Raw genomic sequence first — 18,788 nt, forward strand, 5'->3', positions numbered from 1 at the left:
AGCTTACTCTCCTGTGCAGAGATGGGGCCACACACAAGCTCAAAGCAGCTGTTTGAGCAAAATCTTGGTTCCAGATTCTCCCACCAATGGGCCCAGCAGCAAACCAGAGGCTGTTCTCAACAGGCATTAGTAAGCATTACCTGCCATGTAATTCCTGAGATTTTCCTTTCACAACCTCTTCCTCAAAGTAGCCTAAAGTTTGGGAAACAATTGCCTCAAGGAAGATCAAGAAGCCCTCTCATGGTGGGGGAAATAAAGAGATGGGGATGGAAGAAGGGTCTATAGAGAAACTAGGGGCTCCTGTAAAGAGACATCAGTGGGGAGATGCAGGGAGTCATAGTAGGAGTCAAGGCACATCTCCTATGGAACTTACTTTTCTTTTTCTTCTTTAAGTGGTGTGTGTGTGTGTGTGTGTGTGTGTGTGTGTGTTCATAATAAGGAAACAAAGGGCAAGTACGACTGGAAGCCAGTGAATACAATTCACAATTATAGCAGTGGCCATGGAATCAAAGGAAACTAGTGATTTATGTTAACAAATGATCTTTAGCATCTTGTTTTTAATCATGCTTTAGTATTTTGTTTTGCCCTTCCTCAATTTACAGAGGTCAAATTTAGCAGAGAAGTCCACAGCCTCAAATTACCTGGTGTTTTACTTCCTATTGCTGCTAAAACAAATTACCACAAACTTAATGGATTAAGCCAACATAAATTTATTATCTTATAGTTCTGGAGGTCAGAAATCTATGGGTCAGGTAACACTGTGTTCCTTCTGGAGACCATAAGGGAAAAATCTGTTTCCTTGCCTTTTCCAGTTTCTAGAGGCCAGCTGCCTTCCTTGGTTCATGGACACTTTTTCCAACTTCAAAACCAGTAAAACATCTTCAAATCTCTCTCTTCTTCTCTCTCACTCTCTCTCTCTGACCTGTGCTTTTGTCACCATATCACCTTCCCTCACTCTCTCTCTTCTTTCCCTTATAAAGACCCTTGTGATGACATTGGGCCCACCCAAATAACCCAGGACAATTTCCTATCTCAAGACTCTCAGTTAAGTCACATTTACAAAGTTCCTTTTGCCATGTAAGGTAACATATTCTTAAGTTTTAGGGATTAGGATGTGGACATCTATTCGGGGAGGGCATATTCAACCTGTTAAGCCTAGTACCCCACCATGAGATAATTTTCATTTCTCAACTTGTCCACAGATAGAAAATCATGATATAATTTTTTCCAATTACTATTTCCCTATAGTATTGTGTCCCAAAATAGTTAAATGTTACTCTGGTCTCAGCCTCAAAAAATTCAAATGATCTTATATTGGGCATCTTTTTATTTTGGCTTCCATGCTGTTTGTACAACCTGAAATGAGGTTGGTCGACCAGCAAGCTGTACTATGCTGTCTGGTGTCTGCATGAATTTCTTGGCTCAAGTTTCATGGAAATTGACTTAACCTTGCCCAGAAAACCCAGGTCATGTGGTGTAAGAATAATTTTGCTATGCCTTCTTTTTTTGATATTGCAAACTTAGAGTCTACTTCTTCACTTCTAAGCAAAAGAAAGGTGATTCAGCTGTACAATTACCATTCAATTTTCCCTCCTCCTTCTTTACCTCTATCCATGCATATAATTATGAAAGAACATTTGAATTATGAACCTTTCCTAAAATACCAATTGGTTCTAACTCTAGGCATATTTTTTGACAAGATGAACTCTTTTTCTTTCTTTTTAAAAAAAACTTTTTAGCATTTATTTGTTTCTTGAGAGACAGAGCACAAACAGAGGAGGGACAGAGAGAGAGGGGGACACAGAATCCAAAGCAGGCTTTAGGCTCTGAACTGTCAGCACAGAGCCCAATGAGGGGCTCAAACCCATGAACTGTGAGATCATGACCTGAGCTGAAGTCAGACACTTAGCCAACTGAGACACCCAGGTGCCCCAGATGAGCTCTTTATCTAACGTATGATACCTTATATATGATAACTATTTGACAATTTCCAATACAATTGCAATATACATTAACTCATTTGACTCACACAACAATATCATAGGACAGGTAGAGCAAAGACTTATCAGCATTTTTTAAATGAAGAGGCTGCAAGTAGAGTCAGGATTAAATGGGTTTCCTGACCCCCAGGTCAGTGAGCTCCCTGTCCCAACTACCAATGTAGAAACCAGATTAAAATATTCAGCAACAACATTTTGTATGCCATATCTCATCAATTAATTTAATATTTTATACTTTCCCAAATAAAATTTCCACCAAGTGCTTTTTCTTAATGTGAACGTGATGCTAAATTGTTATTGCCCCTACCAAAACAAAAAATACCCTGCAACCTTCCTTATTATCTCATAGACCTGGGCTGGAGGGGACTTTCAGAGTTCACTTAAGGCACTCCTATGTCTTATTGAACTCTTGATCCAAACCATTCTGTTCAGATAAGCCCTTAAAAGTGAGCCCTACCCTTGAAGCTCCAGGTTGAGAGGTAATGTGACCCCTATATCTAGTTCCTTTGGGCTTTAAACTTCAGGGCCATTCCATCCCATTCATCACTTAGTGTAGTTCCTTCCAGCTTCGGGCCAGGCCGTATATTCCCTTCATCTTTTCAGGTTTTACAATCACCTTGTCTCCACCAACCCCAGAAATAGATCCCCACAGGCTGAAGACAGAAGGTTACCAAGTCATGTCTCAAATGCTTTTTTTTTTTCCAGGCCAAACAATTTCCATCTTTCATGGAAGTTCTTTCCTGAGTCCCTTACCTGCAGGGAGAAAGGATGAGTAGAAGAACTGCTTTGTGGATCTAGTAGGGGCGGGGGTGGGGGGTAGGACAATGGCTATGGCAGAAGCTGCTTTAAGTATTATCTTTCTTCATGTTATTTGAGAGTTTCCAAGGCCCAAGACTTTTGGAGACTTAAATGAGAGCCTTATAAAGCAGTCACCGTGGGGTGCCTGGGTGGCTCAGTCAGTTAAACATCCAACTTTAGCTCAGGTCATAATCTCATAGTTTGTGAGTTCAAGCTCCACATTGGGCTCTCCACCATCAACCTAGAGCTCACTCCAGATGCTCTCTCTCCCTTTCTCTCTGCCCCTCCCCTGCTCACCCCCTCTATCTCTGTCTCAAAAATAAAATAAACATTAAAAAAAAAAAGCAGTCACCTCAGCTCCTGTAATGTAGGAAACTCTATATAAATGTTAGGTAACTTAAAAAAAAAAACTATTTGTAGATGAGGAAACCAAGTCCCAGAGGTGATAGATGCTTTGCCCAGGGTTTCACAGCCAGTCAATGACAGAGTCAGATCTAGAGTATCAGTTTCCTGATAATCCCAGTACCGCTCTTTCAAATACTGGGTTGGGTGATCTCTACATCACTCTAGCTGGCTGCTCTAAATTCACGTGGTAGCATCCTTTCTGAAATCCTGTTTTCCCCATGTTAGTTCTTCTAGTGCTAATAGAATTTTCTAATCTATTGAGCCAGTTACTGACTTTTCTTCTAGTCTGAGCACTGAGTTTAAAACTTGGACCTGTGTAGAGCTATAGGGATAGAAATGACATTAAGAAAGTCTTCCAGCATCCAACCAGAAACATCACACATTGAGGAAGGGAAGCGTCATCTTTTGTTTTCTAAATGATCCACACTGTCTCTCTCTTATGTAACCCACAGAGCTACCCGTCTCTTTTCTGGATGACAACCCAGACTAGAATTTTCCCATGCTGATAAGGAGGGCAAGCTATTAAATTTTTGTTTGTCCAAATCCAACTGTTTTCTTGAAATTTTGAACAGGGCTGAATTAAACAAATAATATTGCTATGAAGAACATTAGAAGAAGTAAATATATCCACTAAATTGAAATAAGAGATAGCACATAAGCAAAGAGTTCTAAGATTATTTTCCTCCACAATATGGAATCACAAAAATCTCAGAATTGGAAAGGATCTTAAAGATTGGCTGGTTCAATACTCATCCTTTGCTGAAATCTCATCATTGCCACCAAATCTTCAGTGGTAGAAAAGCTTGGCAAAAATTAATCTGATGAGTTTTAGGTTCTTTCTTGAAAGTAGGTTTAGAGGGAAGTTAAGACTCTAGCTCAATAATTTATATCTCTAGCTTTGAATCCTTTGAAACCCCAAACTGTGAGCTTCATTCCAAATTTCTCTTATTTCCTTGTGTGCAACAAGCTCTTCCAGAAGGAATTTCAGTGGAACAGCATAATTGCATTCAGGAAAACTGTTCTTCAAATCAGATTACAGGTACTGGGATCTTTTACGCAATGGGCACAACTCACTCCACTCTTTACAACTAGTCACCAGTGTTCTGCAGAGCCCCCTCATGGCCTCAGCCCACTTTGGGAGGGAGATGATTCTCATAATTGTTTAGAAAAATGGTTTTCACATAAAAACACTGTAGGAGAGGCTTCAATTCAAAAAATAGGTGTCCTTTATGTTTAAAAAAAAAACTAAAGGTGACCCAGGCAGCTTGGAAACAGACAGCTCCCATGTAATGCTCCCATTAGACAGAAGCTTCACCTGACAGAACTTCAGGAAGTGAAACTGTGAGCTAAAACCAGTTTACCTTTAGCCTCTGCATTCCTACTTCCTGTTCATTTCAGGGCATCATCACCCCTGTGTCATTTTCTCCTTCTACTCAATCCCATGAAAACCTACTCTCAAGAAAGAGCCTGAGAGCCCTGTAAATGATTCGTAAAACCTAAGTGCCTCTCCTGGGGTATTTCCGTTGCAATAGGAGACAAAAGAAGGGGTCAGCAAGGCACAAGGGCACCATGGGGCAGTGGGATGTATTCTTTATACCTTCCTTCATTCACTCAGTGCAATATGTGCCAGGCAATGCCTCAGGTACTGGGGAGGCAACAGTGAACAGAACAGACCCAGTGCCTGCTCTCAGGGAGCATATATTGTACTGTGGGGGAAGGAAAGGACAGGGGTCCGGAGGGGACAGTCACACTTCTCAGTGCCCCAGAGACCACAGTGAGTGATCATTGTAAGGGAATACATGCTCAGTGCTGATGTTCATATTTGTCACCAGCTGTCATCCTTGGATCTCTTTTCATGTCAACTGAATCTCGATACATATTATTCTTTTCTTTAGCACTTACTTAGAGCACAAGCTCACAATGGGTGACTTTACACTGTAGAACTATGAGTGATAAGGTACCAGCTTCCCGGAGGTGCCTTGTATGCAGATCCATATCACATCAGAATCACATGGAGTCTCTGAGAATGTGGTTGGGTGATCCCCTATCCTCCAAATCATTATAATTAGAAATCAATGAGGTGGTCTCACAGAGTACAAGCTTCTTTGTAAATCAGATGATTTAGAAAGTAGGATGCTCTTTTAAGGCCACTTGATGAGTAGAAGCAAGGACAAGGACCCAGTCTAAGGCAGAAAAGGCTATCATTTTCATCAAATCTCAGGATGTATAGGGGCAAACCAGTAGGTGTATGGGAGGAGTGTGGAGAAAAAGGAGGACAAGGGAAAGACTGTTGCTCCTATAATTGCTGAGCGGGGAGGGGTGTCCAAAACATGCGGAGGGGTCAACGAAGCAGATTTCAGCTCTTTTGTAGGTTGGGCTTCACGACATATTTGTTGGGGGTCCTGCTGTGTAAGGCCCCTATCCACCTCTGTTTGGTGTTCCTCCAAACATGCTTCATTCAGTCCACTCACAAAGGGGTTCAAGTCCAAGGACAATGAATAGACCTTAGAGATAGAAGATAGAGCTTTTGACAGAATGTCAGAAGAGTCAAGAACTGACATTTCCAACCTAGTGTGTCCTTTTTCTTTCCTTGTTTGAAGTTTTGAGTTGCTTCTTCCCAAAATGGCTGATCTGGCTATCAGGGCCTACAGCAGCTTCCTGCTTGGGAAGGACCCCATCTTGGGCCCTTTGGGATGGATGCCAGGAAGATCTCTGGGTCTATTTAGGCCACCATCATCTGGTCCCAATCCCCAAAGCCACACCTCAGTATTGGGATTTGTGGCCTGAGATTTGTGTCAATAAATAGTAGACATTTTTCTGGACTTGTTCTCTGAGCATATGGTCAAATTTGATAAATCCGTGTTAACTATATACTACAGCAAAGTCCTTGCCCTCATGTAACCTGTGTTCTAGCAGGGGACAGATAGTAAACTAATAAATATTTGCTTTAATGCCACATGCTGACAAGAGAATGGGGCAGTAGTGGGCTGTTTTACAAGATGGTCATAAAAGGTCTTTGTGGAGGTGATATATAGCAGAGACCTACATGGAATGAGAGAGGGAGCCATATAAATGTCTGAGGGAAGGATTGCCCAAGAAATGGAATGGCAAGTACAAAGGCTGAGAGGCAAGAACAAGCTTCGTGAGCTCACAGAAGACTAGGAAGACCAGTGCTAGCAGTAGAAAGAGCAAGAGGAGGCAAGGCAGGTGATGAAATAGGGGAGGTAGCAGGGGACTGAGGGCTGTTTTAAAATCCTTATGTCCGTGAGCTTAGCAGAAGCTTTCCCTGAGGCCCCGTGGTCCACTAAGTAGTTGAATCTGTGTCTCCGTTAAAAATTTGGATGTGACCGACAATGGCTTGACATAGTTATAATCAGGTTTCCAAGCTGCTTATCTAAATTGTAATAGAGGGAGAGAAACCAGCATGTCAAGAGACTGAAGTGGTTTGTCTCAGAGCTTTTCCCTATTCACCTTATTCTCCCACCATCCCTAAAGACAGAAAAGATTTATTGTCCCCATTACTGAAGGAAGGAGCTGATGCGTACCCTCTAGTCATAGGGCTAGATGGAATGATGGAGCTCATGCCCCTGCCCCAGCCTGTGGGCTCTCACCCCCACGCATTCTTACTCTGGATAATCTTATCCTACCCAAGCCCAGAAAGCCGGCTTATTTTTTTAATTATGATTATTTTATAACTATACAATCCCATGGTTACTTGCACATATTTTATTTATTTTATTTTATTTTATTTTATTTTGTTTTGAGAGAGAGAGTGTGTGCATGAGTGCACATGAGCAGGAGTGGGACAGAGGGACAGAGAATTTTAAGCAGGCTCCACACCCAGTGCAGAGCCCTATGTGGGGCTCAATCTCATGAACACCAAGATCATGACCTGAGCTGAAATCAAGAGTTGGACGCTTAACTGACTGAGCCACCCAGGCCCCCCTATTTGCACATATTTTAAATGTCAGCTGAATCATGTAACCTGTATCTAGATTACTTGTGATTTTTTTAAAAAGGATAGAGAGGTTAATCTCCCATCAATCTTGGATTTTCATTTTGTAAAAAAATAAAAATCAGATGGGTTTTAATATCTATTACCCAAATAGAAATATGATATAGTCTAAATAAGCCCTAGATTCTAGCAAGTCTATTATTTGTCCAAGATCAGGGTGGAGGAGATACGGGGGATATTTATTAACTCATTCCCCAGCCATTCTGTTGATGAATGACTGATCATCACAAGAGTCTTGATGATTTGGGGACACATCCGAATCCTTGTAGCTTTCAATTTTTGTTCACAGCTTTACCTTCTGAAGCCACCCAGAACCATCTGTCCCTTTCCTCTTACCTTGACACAGCCCTTCAGATATGAAGGCCACCCATGCCACATGTCCTGGTTGCCCTCTGCCCATGAACAAGCATCCTCTGAGCTCTCTTCAAACACCTGGTTTCTGGGCTCCTCAGCTCCCAGCATGCTGCTCTGCTGTGGTTCATCAACAAGTAGGTCCATTAAACATGGTGCCAAGGATTAAAAATGACTCCCCATGTGTTCTCACCAGCACAGAGATGTGCCATTTAAGCTGTTTTCACTGTTTCTTCCTCATTAGGTAGTGTCTTTTTTTTTTCCTCTGGCTCCTTGCTCTCCATGGTCCCTCGCTATTTGTGGATAACATCTAGTGATTTCCCTGCTCTCTTTCCTGAAAATGTAAACAGGCTCAGTGTTCGGTACCTAATCTTCTTTTTCATGCCTCATATCCCTTTTCGTTCCCCATCTTGAAGCCTTCTATTTGGGCATGTGTTTTTTCTTTAAGTGTGTGGCATTTGCTAGAGTGATCAATTATCCTAGGTAATTGCCCCTCATTTGAGAATCCCTATTCTTTCTCATTAAAAAACAGACAAGACTACTTCCTCTCATTGACCAGGTGCACCAGATCTCTTACTTAGCCCCAATTTGCCATTTGGCAGTTTAGTACTATCAAAGGTTTAGGAAAAAACAAAAACAAAAATAAAAGTAAAACCAAGGAATCACTGAGGTAGTAGTAATTAGTGGAAGTTTATTGTGCACACACCAAAAAGAGACTTTGCAAACCCAGAGCGCTCAAACCAAAACAGGGTATGAGACTCCCGAGTATATTGTTACAAGCAGTTTATATAGTGTGGCAGCAGTGACTGTTGACTCTTCACAGTGACTGGGAACAGCATTAGAATTCTCTGAAATGAAAGAGCATTGCCTAGTGGTTACCTCATATCAATTGGGGGGAACAATTTAAGTTTCTGTTATGATTTTCAGAGGCAGAAGCAAGATGTGACCCGAGTTGTTAGCCTCACTTGTCATGCAAAATAAGCTAAATTAAGCTCTGCTTGTAGGACTAAACTGATTGTCTGCTCAGGAAATTTTCAAGTCTGGTCACCATTTGTGTTTGGTTTTAACAGTGCTTAGGAGCTCCTTCACTGAGGGGCTTCATTTGAGTGGTTTGTGCTTGCTCAGTGGGCAGCTGGTCCCTCTGTTCTGTGCCATTTCCCCCTGAGCTCTTTCTTCTGGGGGTCACCCGGGGATCTGCTAACGATGCAAGAGAGAACACTTTTTTGTGTTGTTGGGGGAGTCATGCATCTTTACAAACCCAGTTAAGCTTTCTCTCCTAGTTCCCAGGTATCTTGGTAACGACTGTCTACTTTGTCTTTCTGATTGTCAAATGAGGCTAATGGCCCTTTGTCATTACTCCTTGGGTACACTGGGCCTTTTAAACTCCTCTGTCCAGGGCCTCATTTATTGGTTTACATTATTTGCTGCTGTTATCAATGTGATTTCTTCTTGCTTATTAGACACACCCCCTAAAAATATATATGTTAATAGTTCCTATGCTGCATATATAAGAATTCAGATGAGTCAAAAGTGGGCATTCAGAGAGAGTACACTCCAAACTCTAACTTAAAATTCCAGTCAGCAACCCTTTGGAGATGTAAATTGAGGAAGCAGCTCTCCTTTCGGACAGCTTAATGATGTGTAGTTAATAGTAAGAGGCTGCTGGGCAGATGCCATACAGCTGGGCTTAGGTTAGCCTCTCTCAGTTTTCCAAATTGCCCTGTGATTACAGCCATTGAGATTCAGAATCCTGCCCTCGATCAATAACCAAAAGCACACACAAAGATCTGGCAGTGGCTTGTCAGTGTGGCCTTTTCTGCACACTATCCTCCTCAAGCCAGTGACTGATGCTTTTTCCCTGCTCCTGCCTCAGGATGAGAGGTCGCCTACACAACAACTAGTTCCTGCGCCAAGTCTGGGGTAAAGAGTGCTGGATTTAAGGCCAACTTCTCTTGAGTGCCCACAATTTCACCGAACCTGAGAGGCACTGAGTGTAATCTCTTGGTAGGAAAATATAAGCCTGGAAGCCATATTGTACATAGCTCCTGGAGTCAGTTGACTTGTTTTTATGCCTTATATGTAGAATTGGTTTGGATTATTGTCTGTTGGGGTAGCAGGTCCATTTATAATTTCCAGGGTCTTATTATCTTCACCCAGAAACTCAAGTGAGGGGCCCCTGGGTGGCTCAGTTGGTTGAGTGTCTGACTTGATTTTGGCTCAGGTCATGATCTCATAGTCATGATATCGAGCCCTATGTTGGGCTCTGTGCTAGGTATGGAGCCTGCTTGGGATTCTCTCTCTCCTTCTTTCCCTCTGCCCCTCCCCTGCTTGCCCATGTTCTCTCTCTCTCTACAAAAAAAAAAAAAAAGAAGAAGAAGAAAGAGAGAGAAAGAAAGAAAGAAAGAAAGGAAGGAAGGAAGGAAGGAAGAAAAAAGAAAAACTCGAATGAATTCAACAACAACCACCACAAAACAACCTGTTCAAAAATGGGCAAAAGACTGGCATATGCATTTCTTTAAAGACAATGTACAATGTGTGCCAATAAGCACACAAAACTTTCAACATCAGTAATCATTAAGGAAATACAAATTGAAACCTATAATGAGATACCGCTCCCCCCCATTTGAATGACTATTACCAAAAAACAGAAAATAACAACTACTGGCAAGTTTGGGGAGAAGTTGGAACCATTGGGAACTGCTGGTGGGGATGTAAAATGGGGCAGCTGCTATGAAAAATAGTATGGCAATTCCTCAAAAATAGAATTACCATTGACCCAGCAATTCCATTTCTGGGTTTATACCCAAAAGAATTAAAAGCAGGGCTCAAAGGGATATTTGCACACCCATGTTCATAGCACCATTATCCCCAATGGCCAAATGGTGGAAGCAACCCAAGTATCCACTGATGGATGAATGGACAGACAAGGAGACTCTGGCACAGGCTGCAACATGGATGAAACTTGAGGACGACTATGCTGAGTGAAATAGGCCAGTCACAAACTAACAAATACTATATGGTTCCACTTACATGAGGCACCAAAGGTAGTCAAATTCATAGAGACAGAAAGTTCAGTGGTGGTTGCCAGGGGCTGAGGGAGGGAGGAATGAGGAATTATTGTGTAATGGGTACAGAATTTCACTTCTGCAAGATGAAAAGAATTCCGGAGACAGATGGTTTATGATGGTTGCACAGCTACATAAATGTACCTAAGGACGCTGAACTGTATACTTACAACTGGTTACGGTGGTAAATTCTATGTTATGTGCCTTTCACCACAGGTTAAAAAAACAAACCTCAATGGAAGGATGCCATCTTCTCTCAGCAAGCGAGGTTTTTGAGGGAGATTAAAAATAAAAGGAGAAAAAAAAAACAGCTGAGGGAATGGATCTTGAATTTACACACAACTAATTATAAATGTTTTTTTTTTTAGAGTCATTTTTCTCTTAAGAAGGGAGCTGCAGCTCTGGGGATTGGAACAGACAGCGTGATTCTGATTAAATGCGATGAGAGGTGAGTGCGAATCTGCAACCCTTGTTGGTTGGCAATTTGCAACTTCCACATGTATTATCTTTTAGTCCAAAAATAGGCATTGGCTGGGGGGGCAGCAAACCTACCTCCATCCCTGCTTATGTTTCGCTGTTTCTTTTTCACATGGGCTCTTGCTTGGAGTCCTGGGATGTTGTTCCTCAATGCCGTGGAGCATTTCATGGCCCTTGACTGAATTGGAACCTTTGTTAAATCAATCAAAATATTCTGCACCAAGAAGGTGCAGAAGGACATTCATCACCTGGGCACTTAAGCAACAACCAGCAGTTTGAGCACTGATTTATGGACATATCATCATTCTAGGTGCCACGATTGTGTGAACTTGATGGACTGATTACAGAAGGGGGGACAGTTTAGTGAGCAAGAAGTAAATGATGCCCCAGCAACTCATCCACTCTGTGCTGGAACCAAAGGGTTCTCATAAGGAAAATCCCTGCCTTAGTAGGCACGCAAATGTCATAGGTATTCTGGAAATAGATGTAGGGAGCTTAAAAGGCCTTTCCACTATATCCATGTAAATTTTCACTAGCCTATAGGTCTGTAACCTATAAAAAATTAAATGTAGTCTCCAAAGAATTAAGACATTTCACTAAGTTAGAAGGAAGCTACTCAACCATTTATTTTTTCATAAGTATTTATTAGACAGACATTTGTGATTGCCCACCATCATGAGGCTTCAGAAAGCATAAGGTATAATCCTGGTTCCCTGACAGTATATGATCTAGGAGAGATGGGGTCGCACCAGCAGGAGACAGTTTTATGGTTGAATCATGTGGCACAGAGTACATACTCTGTACATTGGTAAGGCTTGGAAGGCTCCATGCAGCAAGGAGAACTTGTGCTTTCAAAAGATTTTCAAAGCTAGGGATGAAGTGGATGGGGGGAGGGGAAGATGGGGGCCATTGTAGAGGACTGAACACCACCAGCAAAGCCCCAGAAGTAGGAGTCAGCTTGTGGGGCTTGAGGAACGGGGCCTGACCAGAGGCATTGGGGACGGACAGCCATGGTGAATCCAGTGGGCCATGTGGGATTTTGAAATCTCAACAAAACAAACTGATTAATGACACCTCTCTCTCTGGGAGGGAAAATTACAAGGGATTGAGACTTTCTTGTTCACACCTTTATGTCTTGCCTGACCTTATTTGATTGCCTACAATGAATACATGTTACTTTTACAATCAGAAAAAGTGATTTTTTTTCCTTGTGATGGGGGTGGTGAGGGGAATGCTAAACTTAGCATTTGAGTTTGTTGGGTCAGTAATAAAGGCAACCCGAAAGCATTTTTATCTGAGAAGAGCATGATCGAAATCATCCTTCAGGAAGCAGGAACAGGAGAGACCTAGGTCAGTGAGGCTGGTCATGAGGCTCTAGCAATACGATGGGTGGGAAATTATTATGAGGAATGGAGCCAGGCAAGCACATTTTGAGGAAGGATATATATATATATATAAAATCTGAAGATTTTTTCAAGTTTTGTGGGGTTTTTTTTTTGAGTGGGAGGGAGAGAGAGGGAGAGAAAGAGTGCATGAGTGGGGTAGAGGCAGAAAGAGAGGGAGAGGGAGAGAATCTCAAGCCCCCAATGTGGGGCTTGAACTCATGAATCTTGAGATTATGACCTGAGCCAAAATCAAGTGTTGGCTGCTTAACTGACTGGGTCACCCAGGTGCCCCAAAAAGTGCTTATATTTTTGAGACTGCCAATACTATAAGGTACTTGAGAACCGAGATTTAAGAAGAAAACTGGCACTGGAAAGTTAGCAAAACCTGCTAACTGGGAATAAAACTTTAGGTGACTAACATTTTTCTCAATTGGTAGCCAACTTTTATGCTCGCTTCGGCAGCACACATACTAAAATCTGTAGCCAACTCTTAAAAGGAGCCTAGAGTCTGAGGAAGAATCATCTAGACAGGCCCTAATTACCTGACCCACTCAGTCTTCTAAGCCAGCCTGGTCAGCAGGTGTTCTTGACTTGAATCCCAGTGGTCTGGCAGATGACCTGGGAGAACAGAGGGAACCCTTCACTCCTCAAGGCATCGATATTACCGCTTCTACTCCTGTCAGATTCAGGTTTTAACAATGCAAGGGGCCTTGGAGTGAGTCAATGAAACCAGCCAACCAGGCATTTCCGGGAGCCAAAGTGTGGCCTGAGGACTACTGACTGAGGGCAGCATCATGGTCCAAAGAGAAGTGCAGGCCTGGAAGAAGGAAGAGCAAGAAGAAAAAGCAAGAATGTTGCAGGAACAGGGAACACAGACAGGGCTGCCGGGAAGAAATGCCAAAAGGTGCCTATCATTCACCAGCAGCAGAGAAAGGAGAAGAAAGCAGAGAATGCTGGGAAACCAGTGGGGTCAAGAATCAGTGACTAGCCAAGTGACCTCACATTTTCACGTCAAAGAATTTTATATCAGCGATTTTAGAAACCACTAGAAAAACTAAAACATAATGTTAAAAATTACTGGTTTTTATCACAAAATACCCTGCAACCTCCCTTCCCCTTACATATACCCATCAGGAGGGTACAGAGGGTAGGAAGTTAGGGCTATGGGGACTTTTTCTCCTTCTTATCATGAGACTTATGGGATGGATGGGGAAGGGAGGAGAGAGCAACACAGGAAGAAGAATAAGAAGGAGAAGAAAGAAAAAAAGATAAGAAATAAGAGATGGGAGAAATGAGGCCCAGGAGGAAAAAAAAATTGCAGTGGAAGTATGAAGTGAAGCAAGGAGGAAGGAAATACAATTGATCCTTGAAAACATGGGGGTCAAGGGGCACTGACCCCCACCCCCATCCTGTGCCGTCGAATTTACACATAACTTTTGACATCCCAAAAACTAAACTACTGAGAGCCTGCTGTTGACCAGAAGCCTTACCAATAACATAAACAGTCAACACATATTTTGTGTTATATGTATTACATACTATATTCTTTCCATAAAGTAAGCTAGAGAAAAGAAAATATCATTAACAAAATCAGAAGGAGGGGCACCTGAGTGGCTCAGTTGGTTAAGCATCTGACTTTGGCTCAGGTCATGATCTCACGGTTCAGGAGTTCAAGCCCCATGTCAGGCTCTGTGCTAACAGCTTAGAGCTCAGAGCCTGGAGCCTGCTTCAGATTCTGTGCCTCCCTCTCTCTCTGCCCCTCCCCTGCTCACAGCCTCTCTGTCTCTCTTTCTCTCTCAAAAATAAATAAACATTAAAAAAAATCAGAAGGAAAATACATTTATTGTATTGTACTGTATTTATGAAAAAATACCCACATGTAAATGGACCTGCACAGTTCAAACCTGTGTCGTTCAAGGTCAGCAGGTAGAGGGAAAGGTGAGTGGGAGTAGGAAGCACATGAGAGCTTTAAAGAGGACTAAGTGATCATTTTTACCATCTGAAAGGAAATACATGCTTACTTTAAAAAATACAAAATAACGGGGCGCCTGGGTGGCTCAGTCGGTTGAGCATCCGACTTCGGCTCAGGTCATGATCTCGCGGTCTGTGAGTTCGAGCCCCACGTCGGGCTCTGTGCTGGCAGCTCAGAGCCTGGAGCCTGTTTCAGATTCTGTGTCTCCCTCTCTCTCTGACTCTCCCCCGTTCATGCTCTGTTTCAAAAATAAATAAACGTCAAAAAAAAATTTAAAAATACAAAATAACAGGGAAAAATTGTAATTCCACCACCCAAAGATTATCACTAATTCCATATTTGTGTCAAAACCTTGAATATCTTTTTCAAACCATAGAGGTGTGGGTTTTTTTTTTCTTTTTCTTAAAGGTTTTTAATGTTTATTTATTTATTTATTTTGAGAGACAGAGAGCAAGCAGGGGAGGAGTAAAGAGAGAGGGAGAGAGAGAGAATCCCAAGCAGGTTCTGCACTGTCAGTGCAGAGCTTGATGCAGGGCTTGATCTCACAAACTGTGAGATCATGACCTGAACCGAAATCAGGAGTCGATCTCTAGAGTCAGACAATTAACCGACTGATCCACCCAGGTGTGCCCCTCTTTTCCTTTTTTAATTTACATATTTGTGGTTATGTTTCTTTTCCTAGCTAGACATGATAAGCATTTCTCCACGTTATTACAAACATGCTTAACTACATAATATGTGAGGAGTGACTCTGTGAGAAAGCACAGAAGTGATAGTACTTTGAAGGGCAGACTCCAGAGCTGGACTGTTTTGACACCCTATCCTTCCTATCTCAGCTCCAGCACCAGCTTGGGCAGATCCTTATCTGTCTCACTTTTCTTATCTGAAAAAAGGAAAAAGGAAAGGCTCTGCTTCATAGGGTTGTTACGAAGATTAAATGTTTTCACAAACGTAAAATGCTAAAAATTATATGTAGTAGAAAGCAAGCACAAAATATTACTCCCCTCGTGTTCATTTCCTCGTTTCTGGTGTTGCTGTTATAAATAACCTTTCTATCCTTCAGTGAATATTCTTATGTGCCCAGGACTTGTCTATTTATGATTATTTCTTAGTACAGTTGCTAACTGAAATTATATAAATATTCTTAAGGAAAGTGATACATCAGACCATATTGCCTTTCAAAGGTTTTGCCAGTTTATTCTCCTAGCAGTATTGGATGAGAGCATGTTGGGGGGAAAACTCAAAGCTGTGTTGGTAGTGAAATGCAGTCTTTAATTCTATATTGATAATTCATATCATCTCTACAGAATGAGTTTAAGACAGAGTGTGGCCTAATGGATTAAATGCAATTGAAGTGTTTGGGGTCAGGAGCCAAGGAGCAGGCTTTGGACAGTCATTCCAGTCATCCCGACTGGACAGTAGCCACCCTTCCAGTCGGAATCAGTTAAAACATGCTTGGCAGCCATTTTGTTTTTATTCTTTCCCCTCCTTGTGAAAGTCAGATGTGCAGTTCAGGAAATCACTTGAGGCTGACAAAGTGTGTATCTGCATTCTCGTTTCTCCTAATGTGCTTTGCAAAGTGCATCCAGGTTTTGCAAAACATGAACCTGGACCTGCTCTGGAAGACATTCATTTCTTACAGTTACTCTGACTCTGCATGTTAGTCTGTCAGTGGAGGGGGTGATAGGTTTTATCTTGTTCTCGGCAGATGGTTGACTTAGTAGAAAGCTCACAATGAAGCAAAATGTCCTAGTGAAGAGTAGTCTGTGCCTTTCTTTCTTTTTTTTTTTCAATTTTTTTCATGTTTATTTATTTTTGAGAGAGAGAGAGAGAGAGACAGAGACAGAGTGCAATCGAGGGAGGGGCAGAGAGAGAGGGAGTCACAGAATCCAAAGCAGGCTCCAGGCTCTGAGCTGTCAGCACAGAGCCTGACGTGGGGCTCAAACCCATGGAGCATGAGATCATGACCTGAGCCAGAGTCAGACACTTAACTGGCTGAGCCACCCAGGCGCCCCTGTGCCTTTCTAACAACAAGCCCAAAGCCACATATGGAAGAAAATACTGCAAGATACTGTCTCTTAATTAGTAATCGCAGGGGCTCAGTTTGGTAACCCGTTCAAAGTGAAACATGGTTCTCAGTTAAAACTCAAATAAAGAGAACTACATAATAAATCTTCATTTATTTGGAAAAGGTTGTTTCAGAGATAAAAATCAAAAAGCGTATTTAACTTTGTTATTACTCTAATAAGTAAAGTAAGGCAATGGAAAACTGCATTTCACCATGTCTTACATTTGAATGCAAAGAGTGCTCTATTTTTGTAAAAATTGTTAAATTCAAAAGAGGAAAATGTGCTAGATGCATCCTTGATTTCCTAAGATCTAGTTTAAGAGTTCTTTTTCCTTATAGCCAAAAAGTTGAATCTTCACAGTATTGAGATTAATGGATTTTTATTTTAGTGTGATTAGGTCTAATATTTTCTGGGATCCAAATTAGTGCTTCATTGATGGTGTCTAAGGATAGAGAAGAAAAGTATGAGTTAATATCTAGAGAAAAATAAATATTTGTGAAAGAGGAGTGAGTGATATTTTAGAATTGGATTAGGCCACTAAACAAACAGATGTTTCCCAAGAGTTCAGACAGCACAGGGGAGAAAACTTCTATACAGAGTTCCCATATGATAGATGTGGGAGCCTTATGAGAGGCTTCTTTGGATGTAGGCAGTGGCCTTGACTGGAAACACAGTCGCGAACAAGGTAGACATAGTCACAGATGCTACAAAACTTAGTCTAGTGTGCAAAGGCAGACTTGGGAACATGGGATAACACTTGAGAAAGGTATGTGCTGTGTGAGGGCAAGTACAGGTTGCTATTGATTCACATGTAATTCTACATCCAGAGGGAGGATGATGGGAATTAGCTAGTGAAGAGGAAAGAATGTTCCAGGCAGAGGCCATGGCACATTCTAAGTCATGGATGTGAGGGAAGTTGGCTTGCCCAAGGAACTGAAAAGAAGTTCTGGGGAGAAATGGTCAGAATGTCCTCATCATGAAGGATTCTATGAGCCATGTTTCGACTTTAGGTTGAAGACATGAGATGTCACCGAAGGGTTTTGAGCAGCAAAGTGACATCATATTTTACCATTAGAAAGATCATTTTAAATACAGAGTGAATTGTAGGTTGGAGGCTGGAAGTTGGTAGCTGCGGCAGTGATATGAGTTGATGCTGAGTGGTGCTGACCTGATGTCAGCTGGAATGAATGCTGGAATTAATAGGAATTATTGACTGGTTGGTATGCAGGTTGAAAGAAGAATCAAGGATGAACGACAGCCTTCTGGCTTGTCGGCTAAGTCTGTGTGGTGCTGTTCTCTGAGATAAGGAACCCTGGCCAAAGTGAAAAGTTCAAGTTTGATTATGTCGAGTTTGCAGAACTTATAAGATGGCCAAGTGAGGATTCAGATAGGCATTCGGAAATATAAGCCTGAAGCTCTGAAATTACACAATGGAAGCCACACAGAGTGGGCCTAGGAAAGAACTCTAAGTAGCACCTACATTTCAGGGATAAGCAGACTTATGGGAGTCTTGCAGTGGAGACTGAGAAGGAACAGCCAGAGTTGTTAGAGGAGAATCAGGAATGGGGGCCATGAGGGCCATGAGAATCTTTCTAGAAGAAGTGGTTAACGGCCTCAAATGCTACCAATAGATGAAATTGAGGGTCAACAGCTGCCCATCAGCTTTAGTTATGAGGAGGTAGCTGGTGAGTTTGGTAAGAGTAGTTTCAATAGAGGGGTGGGGCACCTGGGTGCCTCAGTTGGTTAACCCTCTGACTTCGGCTGAGGTCATGATCTCACAGATTGTGAGTTCAAGCCCCACATTGGGCTCTGTGCCGACAGCTCAGAGCCTGGAGCCTGCTTCAGATTCTGTGTGTGTGTCTCTCTCTGCCCCTCCTCCACTCATGCTCTGTCTCTCTCTCTCTCTCTCTCTCTCTCTCTCTCTCTCTCTCTCAAAAATAAATAAACATGAAAAAACATCAATAGAGGGGTGAGGGCAAAAGGCAGTTTGCAGTGGGTGAAGGGCGGGTGGAGGGGAGGGAAGAGTGAACAGATATAGACAGCCTCTCTAGAGGTTGAGCCATGAAGGGAGGCAGGGAGGATAGAAGCTGGAGCAAGTATTGAATTCAGGATGGTTTTTGGTTTCATTGTTTTAAGGAGGGTGCTTAAGGCATATTTCACTGTGAGATGAAGGACCTGCTAGGGAGAAAAAAATGTGAATTATATGAAAAGAAGGGATAAAATAGAAGTTAATTTCTCTTGTGAGTTCCTT

The 18,788-nt window shown here is 42.1% G+C and overlaps 1 protein-coding gene across 1 annotated transcript in view; it reads left to right on the forward strand.

Moving 5' to 3' along the window:
• Positions 1-18,788, forward strand: part of GAD2 (glutamate decarboxylase 2) — an 88,131-nt gene that overhangs the window by 14,709 nt on the left and 54,634 nt on the right. Inside the window, exon 8 of the mRNA XM_043564325.1 lies at positions 11,003-11,082. Coding sequence (XP_043420260.1) covers positions 11,003-11,082 — 80 coding nt within the window. The remainder of the gene's footprint in view (positions 1-11,002; positions 11,083-18,788) is intronic.

The sequence above is a fragment of the Prionailurus bengalensis genome, chromosome B4 (assembly GCF_016509475.1).
Source record: "Prionailurus bengalensis isolate Pbe53 chromosome B4, Fcat_Pben_1.1_paternal_pri, whole genome shotgun sequence".
Classification (NCBI taxonomy): domain Eukaryota; kingdom Metazoa; phylum Chordata; class Mammalia; order Carnivora; family Felidae; genus Prionailurus; species Prionailurus bengalensis.